The following is a 17,601-nucleotide window of genomic DNA, read 5'->3' on the forward strand; positions in this document are numbered from 1 at the left end:
ATTAAAGTAAATAAATAAAAAAAAGTAAATTGATTTGAGCTCAAGCAAGTCCTAGATGCATGAAATTATACACTACAGTACTGTTATATATTCATCAAAAAATCCTGAAAAAATATTACGGTTTCCACAAGAATATTATGCAGCACAACTGTTTTCAATATTAATAAGAAAATGTATTAGTAATGTCTGCTGAAAATTCAGCTTTGCAATCACAAATATAAATTGCATTTTAAAATATATTAAAAAAAGTTATTTTATATTGTAACAATATTTCACAATATTACTGAGTTTACTGTATTTTATTAAATGAATGCAGCCTTGGTGAGCATGAACGACTTCTTTCAAAGACATTAAAATAATAATTTAGACTCCAAGTTTTTTGGGAAAAAAGGACAATATCTATTATAAAATAAGGACAATAAAGATATTCTTCATTGATTGACTGACTGGTTAATTGGTCAAGCAGGTTAAGATACATTTTGAGGACACTAGAACACGCTAAACTTGTTGGCAAGGCCGATAACAGTACATCTGCATTTTAATGCAATAAAATTGCAATATGAAATGGCACAGTGCATTTATTTTGAAAACACAGCCCTGACATGAAAATGCAGGCATGTACTACAACAACAAAAATCTAAATATGGATCAGAAAAATACTATTTCTTCACAATTTCATTGTAGAGCATATTTGAGGTAAACAAAACCTAATTATAAACATTTCCATTCTAAGCAAGCACATGTCCATGTGCAATAACTCTCTCTCTCTCTCTCACGCTGATGCTCATTTTGGTCAAAAAAGGCCCTGTGCTTGCAATAATAATCAGTATTCATGCACCATGCATGCTTGGCATATGTTCTCCCATATGCTTGGAATCCACTGCACGGATTCGCTACGCAGCATTGTAACAGTTCACAAGAAAAATACTGACAACACTATTCCATCACGTTTGCCAGATTAGTTCACATTGGAGATAAACGTGAAAGTTTCATTTGTGATGCCGAAAAGACAAAAAGGCGAGTATCTTGATCTGCTGACAGCGGTAATTGCTTTGTTTTGTAGACACAAAAAATTAGGGATGTGAGTCTCAGAGGAAGAAAAAAAAGGCAATGTCAAACTAATGACATCCAACTAATAACCTCATTTGTTGATATGGTGAATGAGACACAGTTGGGCAGGATATCAAAGCTATAGTTATGCTCTTAAACATGATTAAGCCCTGTAACTAAGCTCATTTAGAAGTATGAAGAATGGGATCATGAGAAGACAATTGAATGTGGACAAAGTGTCAAATTGAGATCCTCAAAAAGCTCTCTGTGAAAAGATTTTTTTTAAAACATTTTACTTTGGATATTTCCTTGAGTTTCTTTTTAGTAAAAGTCACATCACAAAAGTGCTAAATCTACCAACTCGGGTTATGATTGTATGCTGTATATATACCTACAGGGTACCTCAATGTATAGAAACAAAAAGTCCAATAATTTAAGGTTGCACTTTCTCTAAAGAACAACTTCAGTACAATCTATGTGACAAAACATCAAGGGGAACATAAATCATAACTTCAGTGCTGTGGCCTGAGCTCTCAATATTTTTTTTAAATGAAGCACACTCTATTTCACCGAATAAATCTTGTATGAATCCCAAAGCACAAATGCTTCATAAATCTCACTTTGTGTGGAAGCTGTCTGAACTATTTGTCAGAATGCTTACTGATAATAGACAGGTTGGTTTTCAGTGGAATCAAAAGCATGTCTGAATGTGGTTTCTTTTTCAGCCAACATGCAGAGAAACACAAAAGTGTTGGCAGTGTGTTTGGAAGTAAATCGCATACTGTGAGAGAACTAGGGATTGATTTTCACAGTCAATTATAGCCATTTTTAGTGCAGTTGTAAATGTGTAAAGAGCGCCAAAATGTTTCAAAATCATGCAAAAGAATTATGAATAGGTATTGACAAGCATCTGGTCGGAAAAGAGCTAACATCCCCTCCTGTTTCCATTCTAGTATGAAATATTTCACACATACAAAGTAAAGAATGGATTTAAAAGCTATTGAGCAATGTTTTAATTTTATACATATACAGGGAAGACTGGGGCTAATAGTCACACTTTTTATACGAGGGCGGGTCACATTTTTTTGTGCAGACATATATCTTAAATTCAAAAAGCTATTAAAACAAATTAAATTCCACCATTATTGGCCGGGATAAAATAAAAAATAAAAACATACCCCTATAGCAGAGTCTCAATAGAACCTGCCTTTTTAAAGCATAATTTAATCAATAAAACAATTATGAAAAACAAAATGGTCAATAAATATTGTAATTAATACATTCAAATTAAAACATACAAAAGTCATGCAACACCTGACATTTACGAGAAAATGCCCTCGTCTCGAAAAACCATTTGAGAACCAATTGCCTCGGTCTTCCCTTATACATACTCATATACATTTCTATATATATTTGCATTTGCATACCGTATGTATTGCTTCTTTCTGAATACCCATAATCCAACCCTCCTGTGAAGAGATGTCAAAACATAATTAGCATTTATTAATTCATTTATAGCCTTTGTCAAATAAGCACCTGTTGTGAGGAATTCAAACTATCCTCTCTCGGCCAAGTCGCTCAACTAGGACATCACAAAATTAACTAGAAATACAATTTGGAACTTGGAACAAAACAAGAACAGTGGGACGTCAAGACAGTTTATCTCAGCGATTGATACTGCTGCTACTGCAGTGGACCATGAAATTGTCATTTGTTCTGCAAGCGTTGCATCAAATGAAAGTTAAGGGCTACACACTGGCAAAGGTCTAAACTCTGGCAGTGAAAGGACCCCATGGCTAATTATACCCATTCCATCAAATGGTATACCTACAAATACAGTAGCATATCTGTAGAATGGAGTATGAAAATGCATTAAGATCTGTAACGTTCAATGATAATCATTGTGGTTACTAAGAACAGTCATGCAATACAACACATCACACACGCTGTTAGTGTGTGCATTGTGTCCGTGTATGTCAGAGTTTATGTGCTAAAGAGAAAGCATTAGGGGAAGTAATGTATCCCATTTCAGAGATTACATTTTCACACTGGCTTTCAAAAGACGTGTCTTAAAAGAATAGTCACTTTGTTATCACATTCATATTGGTCCAAATCCGAATGACTTTCTTTATTCTGTGGAACACAAAAGGAGAAATTTCGAAGAATCTACTGGTTGCTCTGAACGTAAAAACACCAGAAAAGTATCATAGAAAGATTTTAATTTAAAGCAGCACTAGGTAACTTTTCAACCTTTATAATATATTTTCAAGACTCTTGTGATGATACATCGACTTACAATAGGTTGAATGACACGTCTGCCATAGCCTGACGGGGTCTGTATCGTTTTTAATCGTACTTTTAAACTTCGGGTTTCGGGTAGTAACCCGAGAACAAAAAGAACTACAAAATTCGACTGCTTTACGGCATATACGTCACTTCCACCACCATCCCCACTTCCTTAATTTCGGACGTGCGAGCCCAACTATCATTTGTTTGCCTAATCTTATAGTCATGGCCGAAGCAGCACAGAAAAATAAGAAAGCAAAGGTTTTGTCGGAGGAAAGCAAAAAGAGGAAACGAGAAAGTGATCGGATTAAAGGCAGGACAAGGATCAACATTGGGCCAGCGTTTGCTCGTTGGCGTGAGCTGAAGGAGGAGGGGCAATGAAATTATATTCATATGACTGAAACATGCTGAAACATGTGCCACTGTACCTGGGATGAAGACATTTCACACACGACGCAAGCAGAACACCTGCATGTGAACTCCTCCTGCAGTGTTCAGGGCTATCACGCCGCATTCACACAGGCCGAGAAGCATTGACGCTGACGCTCCGTATGAATGCGGCGTCATGGTTGTCATGTCAACAAATGCACGTGCGATGCATCCCCTGATGAAGGATGACAGAGTTTACGACAGTAGTAGAGGACAATACTGTTTCCCAACTGTAGGGGGACCCCGAGAGCAAAAACCTACCTAGTGCTGCTTTAAACCGGTTTTGCGAACTGGATCAACTGATTCATTTACTTTAAAACTCAATATAAATTCACCAAAGGCATTCGTTTTTTTCGTTCGCTGTAATCCAAATAATTGGAATCCATACATTTGCGAAGAACAGAATCAAATTCAGCCCTGTATCCAGCGATCTTCATCAATCTTCATCAATGATGAATTCAAATAAAAAAATTGCACCCTCAAGAGTGATATCAAACGTTCGTTGGCTCTCGCCTGCTTCATCAAAGATTGCGACATACCGTGTCTCAGTCGATGTACATTTAAAATTGGGAAATGTGCACCTTCACGGAGTGAATTTAAAGCCAGATTAACATTTTCATGGATTAACATCTTAAATTCTACTCTGTACTTCATACAAAACTATAATACAACCACCAGGGGTTCCGGGGTAGGGTGGGGATGTTAGTTTTTCTTTTTTAATTCGAAATATTCGCAAACTTGTTAAATATATCATGAACTTTAAAATATATAGTTGATCTATAACGCGTGATGGGCGCAGCCATGTTAGTTTGCACTAGAATTCAGAATTGGATCTGTTGGATTTACATCACATACACATCACATCAATCATCCATTTCTCCAAAATACATAAGTGGCCAGTGAACTGGGAGAAGACAAAAGTAAACTATATAGTTACCTAATTTATCTCTAGATCAGCGCCAGCCAAAGCACGAAAGTTGATCATTAGACGCACTGAACGTTGTAATCACACCGGTGTGATCGTACATGTCAGAGGATTAAAGTCGATCATGTTTCGTGGGTGGAGGGACAAATTGAGACTGAGGAGGCACAAATCAGATCAGATCAGCCCCTCATGGCACCAGGCCTGACATGGACACTAATAATCAGACTGTAATCTGAATAGTTGCACAGTCAGAATAAGAAAGTCATTATGTAACCACGTCAATTTGATTTAAATTTCATTCAGATTGTAAGGGGTGGTTTAAACCTTTTCTAATCCATTCGATAGTAAATGTACTTGATTAGATTGAAAACCAAATCTGGAATGCTCTACGCATATGCAATAATGCAAAAATTATGTATTAGGCGTAATGGCGTACATATGACGCATGAAAACACTATGGTGGATTCATCAATCGGAATGATTTAATTCCAATTTAAACAGGTGTACATGTAAACATAGCTAGTGTTATTAAATTATTAATAATTTTAAAGAAAACTAAGTGAACATTAGATGGCAAGGGTAATCTAAATGTGAAAATAAAAAAACTGAGCATGCAGAATTAAATGACGGATATCGGGTGATTTATATCCAACAACGGTCAGTCCAATTCTTTTATATTTTTCCTTTTGTGTTATAAGAGCGAAAAAACGGCATGCGTGTTTGAAACAACATGAATGTGAGTAAATAATGACTAATAATTTTTGGATGAACTATCCCTTTAATACACACAGGCCTCCCCCAACCACCACCACACACACACTCCACGTTCCCCCAGACAGAGAATATCATGGTCTGTGATTTCAGTAAGGAGCACAACAGTGAAAACACAGCGACACTATAGATAGTGAGAGACGTTCAGAGACGGCGTAATCAGTTGCTGCTCAGGAGAAGAGAAAATGGCAGACAACAAATAAAAGAGAGAAGTCGAGGAGGCGTATTATCAATATCCCGCCCTTCATGCAGCCGCACTAAAGCAGAGAATGAGGAAGCCAGAGAGAAGCAGTCAGCGTTTAGGAAAGCCACTCGCCCCAGCGCTACACATGACAGTGCCCACCATAACGCCACAGTGCTCGCTCAGAGGGGTGTCAGTGCTGTACTGTGCAATGCCACAAGTTAAAGAAATAAAACACAAAGAAACACAAAGAAATAAAGTGAAAATGTAGGGCTGTCAATTTAACAGGTTTTCATTTAGAGAGATTAATTATATAGAAAAAATGCAGCAAAAAAAGAATGGCCCTAAACATTTTTCTTTAGTTGATCTACTTTTTAATAATGTTTAATTTGCTAACAAATCATTATTTTTATTTGGATCTTTTAAAAGATTAATTTGGACTGGTTCACATGAACAGTTCACAAAACTGAATCAGTCCAGGTGGTTCTCGAGTCTACAACTCATGGATCCGAGAACTGTTTTGGAGATGTTGGAGTCAAAATGATCAGAGTAAACCACTCACCAACTCGTAATGTGAGAACCAATGAGTGAGCTGAAAGTGAACCAAGAATCTGACTGACAAGGCTCAACAATTTAAACAGTCAAAAATGTTAAAAAATAATGTTTGGGGTATATAAAAAGAAAATAATACTTTTTATTCAGCAAAGATGTATTAAATTGATCAAAAGTGACAGTAAAACACATTTATAATACAACCCCAAATCAGAAAAAGTTGGGACAGTATGGAAAACGCAAAAAAAAAAAAAAGAAGTGATTTCTAAATTTACTTTGACTTGTATTTCATTGCAGACAATATGAACACAAAATATTTCATGTTTTGTCTGGTCAACTTCATGTCATTTGTAAATATGCATCCTTTCCTGTCATTCAGACCTGCAACACATTTAAAAAAAAGTTGGGACAGGAGCAATTTAGGGCTAGTAATGAGGTAAAATGGTTAAATAATGATATAGTAATGATAATGATAGTGATTTGAAACAGGTGATGTCAACAGGTGATTGTAATTATGATTTGGTACAAAAGCAGCATCCAAGAAAGGTCTAATCCTTTAGGAGCAAAGATGGGCCGAGGATCGCCAGTTTGCCAACAAATACGTGAGAAAATTATTTAAATGTTTAAAAACAATGTTCCTCAAAGAAAGATAGGAAGAGATTTGGATATTTCACATTCAACAGTGCATAACATAATTAAAAGATTCAAGGAATCTGGAGGAATTTCAGTGCGTAAAGGACAAGGGCGCAAGCCTAAGCTGAACAACCGTGATCTCCGATCCCTCAGGCGGCACTGCATCAAGAATCGTCATTCATCTATAAGCGATATCACCACATGGGCTCAGGACTACTTTGGCAAACCTTTGTCAAGTACCACAATACGTAGTTACATCCACAAATGCAAGTTAAAACTGTACTGTGCCAAAAGGAAGCCCTATGTTAACAGTGTCCAGAAGCGCCGTCGACTTCTCTGGGCTCGGAGGCATCTGGGATGGACCATCACACAGTGGAAACGTGTACTTTGGTCAGATGAATCAGTATTTGAGGTATTTTTTGGGAGGAATGGATGCCGTGTGCTCCGGACCAAAGAAGAAAAGGATCATCCAGACTGTTACCAGCAACAAGTCCAAAAGCCAGGGTCTGTCATGGTATGGGGTTGTGTCAGTGCCCTTGGCAAAGGTAACTTGCACTTCTGTGAAGGCACCATTAATGCTGAAAAGTACATAGAGATTTTGGAGCATAATATGCTGCCTTCAAGAAGACATCTTTTCCAGGGATGTCCATGCATATTTCAACAAGACAATGCAAAACCACATTCTGCACACATTACAAAGTCCTGGCTGCGGAGGAAGAGGGTACGGGTACTTGACTGGCCTGCCTGCAGTCCTGACCTGTCTCCAATAGAGAACGTGTGGCGCATTTTGAAGAGCAAAATGCGTCAACGAAGACCCCGTACTGTTGCCAACCTTAAGACTTGTTTGCAGGAAGAATGGGACAAAATTACACCTGAAACACTTCATCACTTGGTGTCTTCAGTCCCTAAACGTCTTTTAAGTGTTGTGAAAAGGAATGGCAACATTACAAAGTGGTAAATGCTTTACTGTCCCAACTTTTTTAGAAATGTGATGCAGGTCTGAATGCATATTTACAAATGACATGAAGTTGACCAGACAAAACATGAAATATTTTGTGTTCATATTGTCTGCAATGAAATACAAGTCAAAGTAAATTTAGAAATCACTTCTTTTTTTATTTATTTGCGTTTTCCATACTGTCCCAACTTTTTCTGATTTGGGGTTGTATAAAATATATACTGTATTTAAAATAAAGGCTGTTCTTTTGAACTTTCTGTTCTTTAAAGAATCCTAAAATCAGAAATGTTTCTTGAGCACCAAATCGGAATATTAGAGAATGATTTCTAAAGGATCTTGTGACTCTGAAGACTGGAGTAATGATGCTGAAAATGTATTTATTTATTAAAATAAATTACATTTTAAAATAGAAAATAGAAACCCAAAAATGAAAATTATCCCATGATTTACTCATCCCCAAGACATCCTAGGTGTATATGACATTCTTCTTTCAGATGAATACAATGAGAAAATGAAAAAAATCCTGATCCAAGCTTTATAATGGCAGTGAATGGGAGCCCAAAATTTGAGTAATCCATACGGCTCCAGGGGGTTAATAAAGGCCTTCTGAAGTGAAGCGATGCATTTGTGTAAGAAAAATATCCACATTTAAAACTTTATAAAGTAAAATATCTTGCTTCCACCAGACCACCTTCCGTATTCAACTTGCGCAGAAAGTGTAACGCCTTTCGCAGTTTAAAGCGCTTACGCTACGTCCGACATAATTTGTCGCATTAGTTAAGCTTTTTCCGTAAGTTGAATACGGAAGGCGGTCTGGCGGATGCTAGATATTTTTATTTTACTTTAATCGTCTGAGAGAAGAATATCATATACCTCTAGGATGGCTTGAGGGTGAGTAAATCATGGGGTCATTTTTGGGTGAACTATCCCTTTAAAAATGTAATAATATTTCATAATATTACTATTTGTAATGTATTTTTGATCAAATAAACGCAGCCTTGTCGAGCATAAGAGACTTCAAAACATTTAAAAATCGTACAAACCCCAAACTTTTGAACGGTTGTGTTGGTTTAACAAATAGCGTTGCTTAAAAATACGCAAAAACATTATATGTAAATAAATTGTAGTGCTGTTTAATGTAAATAATTTCGTTTCTAAATGATCCTTTTTTTAGGAGCTGAATCATGGTTACAACTACTTTCTCAGCAAACATTCAAATGTAATGAAGTAATCAACATATAATGTAATTAATTAGATTTAAAAAACAAACAAACAAACAAACTAACAACCGATTGACAGCCCTAGAAAAAAAAAAGTGACAACACACAAAGCTGAACGCCAGCAGGCATCCTGGCCAATCGAGAGAAGGAGAAATTGCGATGAGGAAGAGGTCATTTTTGGTTAGTGCAGCATTTCGGATCCCTTACTGAGCTGCGACAGCATGTGACATATACTGACCTGGACTTGAGACAGCACTAGTTGTTGTGGGTTCAATAATTGCTACAGGAAAAGAAGGGGAGAGGGAAAAGAGGACATTTAAATATTATTAACATAATGAAGACCCAAAAGAAGGGAAAAGAGAACAAAAACATGCAAAGACTGCAGAGAGGGGTGTGAAAACGCTTCTGTGGTCAGCGGGCAATAAAAGGGCCCTTTACACCACAAAATAAAACCAATCCCAGCTGAGGTCGATCATCTTGATCAAAACAATGTTCAATCAGATTTTGCTCGGTTTTTATGATCAGAGGGGTTTTGACGGAGTCGGTTTCAAATCATATTATGATCGCTGATCTTTGATACTCCAAATTAGAAGCTTCTAAGCATCACTCAATTCAATGGACCGGAATGAAGCTCAGTTCAATTAACACATGAAATTAAATTTGCACCTAGCAGACAGTCATTTAATCATGACAATGTAATACAGTTTTCATATTATTAATAGATATCATACTCTCTCAATTGCCCAGCTCCCTTTTTGGGAAACGTTAAAAGCAGGACTTTAATGTCAATCCATTTTTAATCTCATATAGGTTCAATATTTTCCAGTGAGTTACTTAACTGATGGTAATTAAAACTTAACTGCGGGGATACGTCTAGATCTGGGGGAGATATACAGGAACACCTCTGTCTTCACATTTTCCATCTGACGATGAAATATACAAAACATTAAATAAAATGGATCCAAGCCCAATGAAAACGTATTTGGACACTTGAAAAGCTGTGAATGTCATTGCACTATACAAGATATCAAACCAAGTGGCATCTGCAAACAAAAGTGGCTAACTTAATTTTACCCTATCCATTTGTGCAATTCCAGTTAACCAGCTGGTCTCAAGGTCATTTTTAGTGGATGTATGAAGTCCACTCTCCTTAAGTTCACACAAATGCCCCTGTAGAGTAACCAAAGGTGTAGTTCATCACATTAACTATGGACATGTTGGATTTAAGGTCACAAGGTTTCAAGCATTTAAAAACTACTAATAAACAATAGATCTCAAATAAAAATTCAATTGTTAAAATATACAATTTACGCCACTTTCCTGCAACAACGCATAATGTATAAACATGCAGCTTTGGAGTTTGTATTCTTTGTATTGGGCCAAGATGACATTTAATCAGTTAAGAGCTTCCACTTGCATTATGCAAACTCATAGGTCAGAGTTCGTTCACATGCGTTTGAATGAAGGTGAATGAAACAAACTCTAGCCTGACTGCACCATAAAGGGTTAGTTCACCCATTAATGAATATTAATATCAGTGATCATTTATTCACGCTCATGTCGTTCTGAACCGGTATGACTTTCTGCAGAATACAAAAGAAGATATTCTCAAGAGTTCTGGTTACCACTGACTGATTAACATTGCATGTAGAGAAACAAAAATCCCATTTCTCAAAATATCTCCTTTTATGGTCCACAGAAGAAAGAAAAGCATACGGGTTTGGAACATGACGGTGAGTAAATGATGACAGAACTTTCATTTTTGGAACACAAAAGAAGGTATTTCTCAGTATTTTTTGTTTTTTTGTCCATATAATGAAAGTCATAAGGGTCCAATGTAACCCAATGGAGCCCAACGCTCTTCAAAACCTACACCTTTGTGTTTCGCAGAAGAACATTGGGTTTGGAACAATGAATATATGGCAAACATTTTATTTGTGAAAGAACTATACCTTTATGTCCTCAATTGCCCTAACACCCTGTATCTTAATTTTGAACAGTCTATCTATTATTTATAGTTTTAAACCAAGCAAACTTCCTTTTGTGAAATATTTTGCTTAAAAAAAAAAGTCTTTCTGGCATTTTTCTTCAAACAAATTTCCACTTGGTTCAATTGTTTGTTCTCTCATGCAATGGCACTCAAATAATAAAAGCAACCAAATATTTTATTATAGTTTGGTGCACTTCTGCTCACCTTATCAACTTTAATGAGCCTTTATCAATAAAATCACATGAATAACAAATGTACAAAAACAAATGAATGACAACATACAAGTGGTTGCGTGACAGATGCTGGTAATTTGCTTTTTAAAGAGGAAAACAAAAAAGGCTCAGGTCACAAACAAACCATCTGGACATTTGTCAAAATAATTCTCATTCCCTTTCAAGATCCTTTGTGACAGTAGAGATGAACTGAACAAGAAAAAGAAAACAAGTCAGGATCTGAGTTCTTTTTTGTTGTTCAAATCAACATTACAGTGACTTTCGTATAGAAAGAATGACTTTGTGATTAAGGGGTGTAATGACCTCAACAGAGACTTCTCTCTGGTAAGCCCTTTGCTAAATTGAGAGCCCTGGAGTTGAAATCACGGCACCTAGAGACAGTTCACATCATTACTGTTCGCAGGTTCACAGCCAGGGTTGAGACCGTGTGTGTGTGTGTATGAAGCAAAAACACAGGCGATGTATTACCGCTTTCAGCTGACGTTCATGTTAAGAACACAGGCATGCAACCTAGAGCAATCATCACTGAAAACACAATGCAATGCACACTTTGGGAATAAACTGACATTTCACTGTAAATCAGAGAAAAGGTATAAAACCAGATTTAGCTAAGGAGGCAAAAGCAAAAGTGAAATCAAATTTTACTGAAGGATTACGAACAAACAGTTATTTATGTATATACGTATTGTACATGCATATACCCTTGGTTTGTATCTCTAGGAGTTCTTTCTACTTTCTAGCTCTGGCCCTGTGGAATTTAAGAAGTTAAAATCCCTTAAAACACACTGTCACTTGTTTATCTATGTGGAAAATGTCCAATAGTGTATATACACACATATACCACAGGAAAATTCTTTCATTTAAATTTTCTCCCATCCATAAATGTTATTTCCACCACATCACAACAACCGATTTATTCTGTAGTGGAAATTACATTTCATTTTTTAGTTTTGCTAATTGGACAAGCAGTTGTGAAAAAGAATAGATGGATATTTTTGTTAAGAAATGACCAACAATGTTATCTTGCTAAGGCTAATTTCACAGACACACATGCATAATTTGACAATATTACAGCTTGATTACAAGTGACAGACAATAAAAAAGTCATGTTTACCTTACACATATAACTTTAGAATTATAGCTTATTTGATTATGTAATAATAGATTGTGCCATAGCTGTAATTTTTATAAAAACAAATGTTAGATTATCATAGTTCAACTTATGTAGAATATAACCTTTTTTTTCTTTTTTCATTGACTTCCTAGATTTCAGAGTTTAAGATAAATAAATAAATAATTACATAACTAAATAATCAGGAGATTATCAAAATTATAAAATCTAAATCTTTAGCATTGATACTTTAGTATCTGGGTACAAATACATGGCTTCCTTTCAGATATTTTAATAATTCATATTTTGTTCAATGTTTGATGTAAATATAGCCTAATGTTTCTCATTCTTAGCAAATTTGGCCTAAATTGTTTTCAATATTAGTTGAGAATCCCAGATTCCCAGCTAAAATGATGGTTCTTCTGAAACAAAGATCATGTTACTCATTATATTCTTAGTTTTTCTTCATGCAGTCCTAAAAAGATTTCTTCTCCCTCTGGGAGAAGAAATGGATGAACACCTTAATGCAATTTATGAATTTTTTTCCCATGTGGAGCTCTCAGTCTTTATATTACAGTATTGCATGACGTGTAATCTTCAGGTACTGTATAGGGCAATGGAGTAGCCTGCATTGCATCCACATAAAAGCTGATTGATGTGTACACTAGATGACCTCTCTTCTCACTTTCAAGAAAAAAAACAGCATCATGGTGTGAGGAATTGCATTTCATTCTATAATAACATCTTATTTTTTCCTTTGCAATGCACAGAGAAACCTCCAGCTTCTATACATTTCACAGAAACGTAAATTGCCAAGATACAAGTGGAGTGCTATCTGCTGTGCATTGTTAGATCATTTTGAGAGTAAACCAAGACTATCAGCTGTGCAAGAATTCATTTATTTTACGCCATCCCCTTAACGATGGATTTAAAAGCACAATGCACAGTACTGATGAAGAAAAACTCTGGCTGCATCCTTGAACGGCTAAACCCTCTATCTTTCATGCATGGTCAGACGCATTGCAAGGATTGCCTATTTCTCCAGGCGGTTTTAACCGCCGTCCCTGTTAATGATTGGACAGGAGGTGTTTTATAGCCAAACCAGACTCTTTGCATCACAAACACCTTATTTTTCAAGGACTTGCTCGCCGCACATTCAGCGTACAAACGGCGAGGCGACACCCTTTAAGGCGTCAAAATGATGACTGTTGTAATACAAGATAAAAGTCAATGAGAAAGATAAATGTCAGTCCATCTGTTAAGCTGTCCTTTTCAGCATGGGACTGAATTTGATTAGGGCTTCAAAACTACTGCAAATGAAGACAACAAAATGCAACCTCAACAAGAAAAAGCAACACAACATCAATTTCTCATAGGGTATGTGCATCAAGAAAACAGCAACAAAATGGGTTAATGTAATAGCATCTGTAGTCTCAGCCTCAGACTGCACGTCCACAATCCACTTCGTTCACCGTCTGTCTGATGCATAAGCACAAAAAACTGGAAAGCACTTCCTCAGTCTGGCAAGCTCTAATCTGATTGGCTGGTTTTATGCAGCTTCTGGGACTACGGGCACAAAGTCGAGTTTACAAGGCTGATACAATAAGCGTTTTTTAGGAAGATCAAATCACCGGATTTACCAAAGTTTGCAAAACCACTGGCATCAAAACTGATAGATATTCCAGAGTTTTGTTTGAGGCACTTAGCAAGTAAACTTGTTGTTAAACAAATATGCTTTCATTAAAATGTTAATATAGAAATATATTTAAAACATAAAAAAACTAAATATTTTTTAAAAGTAAAGATTCTGAAAGCATTGACGGAGATCCCATAATAAATGTAATATAGATTTCCAGTAGTAACAATAAATGATATGTTATTATATGATATGATTAATATCACATTTTTAAATATGGTGGTTTCATTACAAATATGGTGATTATCTCTAAAGGCTGATTTATACTTCTGCGTCGGACCTGTGCCAGCCTCTATGCCGTGGCAGTTACACATGCAGAGGGAGCACGCGTAGCCTACGATGTACCCTGACGTGCACCTCTCCAAAAATGTCTGCCAGAACCCCTCCCTCAGGGATACACATGCTCCCTCTGCATGTGTAACTGCACGTCGACGCAGAGGCTACGGTGTACACTCGACGCAGAAGTATAAATTGGGCTTAAGGTGGCCATTGATATATGATAATTACAATCTGAATCTAACCTGAATCTAATGTCATGTCAACAAATGGAAAAGTCAGCTAACTATTTATTATCAATATGGTGCCTTTCGCCCGAACAGCAGGGGCACCCTATCCAAATAGCATACTTTTACATATTCTTCCGTTATTGAAAAACTGTTGCTTTAATTACCTTGAACAAAAGTGAAAATCATTAAAACCACCTTTGTCTCAAAATATATTCAATAATTTTTAGATTATGCAGTTAAGAAATGTCATTCTGTAATAGCTTTTGTCCTAAATGAGGTCCTAACTGAATTTGCCATGGTTACCAAACAGATCAGATAGGATTATAGTTAAGATATTTATAGGATTCTAGTATAAGATATTTCTGTAATACGGTCCCAGGGTCACATTAAATCTACAGCATTTTTATAAAACATCAAATTAGTGCAAAATCAGCTTTACGCTGCTGCACGCGATCGCGTCAAAGATCAGACAAATTTCCACGTGTATCTTGAAAAGCTAATGTTTTGGAAAGTGCTGAGGCAAGTTTTTGTGCCATCTAGTGGTTTAGGAGCCTTTTACCACGTGGAGCCTTAAAGGTCCGATGGCATGGATTTTGTTTTATTATTTTATAATATTTCCTGAGGTGTACTTATAATGTTAGTATGATTTTTACATCATAAAATGTCATCATTTAGAAATAAAAGGCATTTTTTTTATATTAGCCCTCTGGCTTGAATGCTCTGTTTGAAGGGGCGTGTCTGCTGTGAGACTTCGGTGAAAACGCCCACTGTTGTGATTGGCTGACATCTTTGCATTTTAAATGAGTATTAGATCATGTGGTGGAGGGGGCTTGGTTTAGCGAGGTCTGCAAGCACTGCGGACACACTTTATATTAGGTGGCCTTAACTACTATTTACTAACATTTTAACGAATCATTTGATACAATGCACTTATTGTGTACATACATGTTTTTACATTGTACTTACATTTAAAAAAATACCTGCATGCAATTACATCTGTAATTAATTTCTGTAGTTAGGGTTAGTACATTTGTAATTACACTGTTGACACTTCCCTTACACCTAACCCTACCCTTAAACTTACCCATACCACCACACCTGTCCCTAACCCTATACCGTATCCCACCTCAATATCAGCAAAGGTGTTTTGCAATACAATTTGAACACAGTAAGTACATTGTACTTATTTTTTTATGCAAGTACATAGTAGTTACCACCACACTTGTCCCTAACCCTATACCGTATCCCACCTCAATATTAGCAAAGGTGTTTTGCAATACAATTTGAACACAGTAAGTACATTGTACTTATTTTTTTATGCAAGTACATAGTAGTTAAGGCCACCTAATATAAAGTGGGGCCAGCACTGCCAGAGAGAGACCGACTGGGCACTTGTGGACCAGAGAGATGGAGAGCTGGAGAAAGATTGATGAGAAATTTATATTGGACTGAGTTGTTGAGAGCGCTGTGAGCGCGAGCTTATTTTGTTTGAGAGTTCTTAATAAACACGAGTCCCAGTCACGCCGACCCTGTCTTCTTCCTCCTTATTCTACGAACTTTGTAACACGTGGAACCCCTCTCGAATACTTTTACTACGTTTTTTTTTTACCATTACAGCTGTCAAGATTAACGAATCGTGAAAGTGTAGATTATAGCATTTTTTAAGATCTTTTCCCATCACATGAGAGGCTGCCGTGATGAGCATTGTGTAGACAGACAGTCTGTGATCACGTGAATACAGTGATCTCATCATTGCAACGCCTTTTCTCTCACAAAATGCTTTCACCACAACTAACAGCAAACACAATATCGACATGAATACAGTAAGAGCTTCGTTGTGCATCTTAACTGCATCATTCATTATAACGGCAGTTTGGGCAAGTGTGCAGTCGCACACTCGCGACGTGTGATCGACAGATCCGAACATTATAAAGAGAGTGTTCTTTGATCGCTAATCTAGCGTCTAAACAAAATGTAATAACAGATTTGTTTCATGCTACTAACAGAAACGATGTGAAGTTGATTATTTAGTCACTGGCTTGATTCACTGATGCATAAACAGTATTAAACGATTAAGAAAGAAAGTCTGTGTGAACTTGAATAAAGCTACATATCAGAAATCACTGATCACAGATCAGGCTTTAATGAACACTGTTACTCACTTTATTTATTTATTTATTTATTTTCGTTTGTGGTGATGCTGTTGAATCCAAATCGTAAAAGTCTGTTTGTAAAGCCTGTGCTGACATTGTGACTAAAATAAACTGAATCCATTTTCTCCAAATTCTCTGGGCGGGCAAAGCAGAGGAAGGGGAGGTAACCTTTTCCCGTATGATGACATACAGGGAAGATTCCAGATCGGCTCGTCTGAGCTTTCATTTTCTCAAAGGCAGAGCAGGATACCCAGAACTCGGTTTACACCTATCGTCATTTCTAGCCACTTGGGGACCATATACAGGCTAGGGGAACTCATATTAATGTTAAAAAAAAAAAAAGTGAAATTTTCATGTCATGGGACATTCAAGCCCCGTTGTGTCCTATTGAGCTTATTTGCTTGCTGTGTCTGTGAAATAATCATTACTTATTATTTTTGAACAGGCTGATCACATAATTTGCTTCAATTTTTAGCCTTTTTTGTTTACTTTTTTTAGCTATTATGGAGAATGTTGCAAACAGTGTTGAACCCTGACACAAACAAACCGCATTTAGTCACTTGGCTTTGTAAGACTACATCAGTTTGTTTGAAATGTATTCGGAAGAACTGGAGAAAAATGGTGCATATACCAGCCAATCAGATTCATAATCCATGGGCACTTAACACAGCACTTAAATGTATCAGCATAAAATTGTGCACAGTCGGTATTTGGCGGTTCTTTACAGTGCATGTAAAGGTGCTTGTGGGGGAAGGCAACTTGATATATGATTGATGGGGAAATAAGAATAGGATCAGGAGGGCTGGCTGAATGGCAAGATGAATGCATAGGTTTCCCAGCCTGAAGAAAAACGATATTCATGAGAATAAATTGACATCATATCTTCTGTTCTAGTTCACCTTCCATT

General features: G+C 36.6%; 1 protein-coding gene across 2 annotated transcripts in view; it reads right to left on the bottom strand.

Moving 5' to 3' along the window:
- negr1 (neuronal growth regulator 1) overlaps positions 1-17,601 on the bottom strand; it is a 165,461-nt gene that overhangs the window by 36,654 nt on the left and 111,206 nt on the right. Inside the window, exons 7-8 of one of the 2 annotated variants that reach the window (XM_079840677.1) lie at positions 9,244-9,285; positions 2,478-2,519 (exon numbers count right to left, since the gene is read on the bottom strand). The exons of the other annotated variant lie outside the window; for it this stretch is intronic. Of the exons in view, the coding sequence (XP_079696803.1) occupies positions 2,478-2,519; positions 9,244-9,285 (84 nt within the window). The remainder of the gene's footprint in view (positions 1-2,477; positions 2,520-9,243; positions 9,286-17,601) is intronic. 2 annotated transcript variants of the gene reach the window in all.

This window comes from Gobio gobio, assembly GCF_949357685.1.
Source record: "Gobio gobio genome assembly, chromosome: 17".
NCBI lineage: Eukaryota > Metazoa > Chordata > Actinopteri > Cypriniformes > Gobionidae > Gobio > Gobio gobio.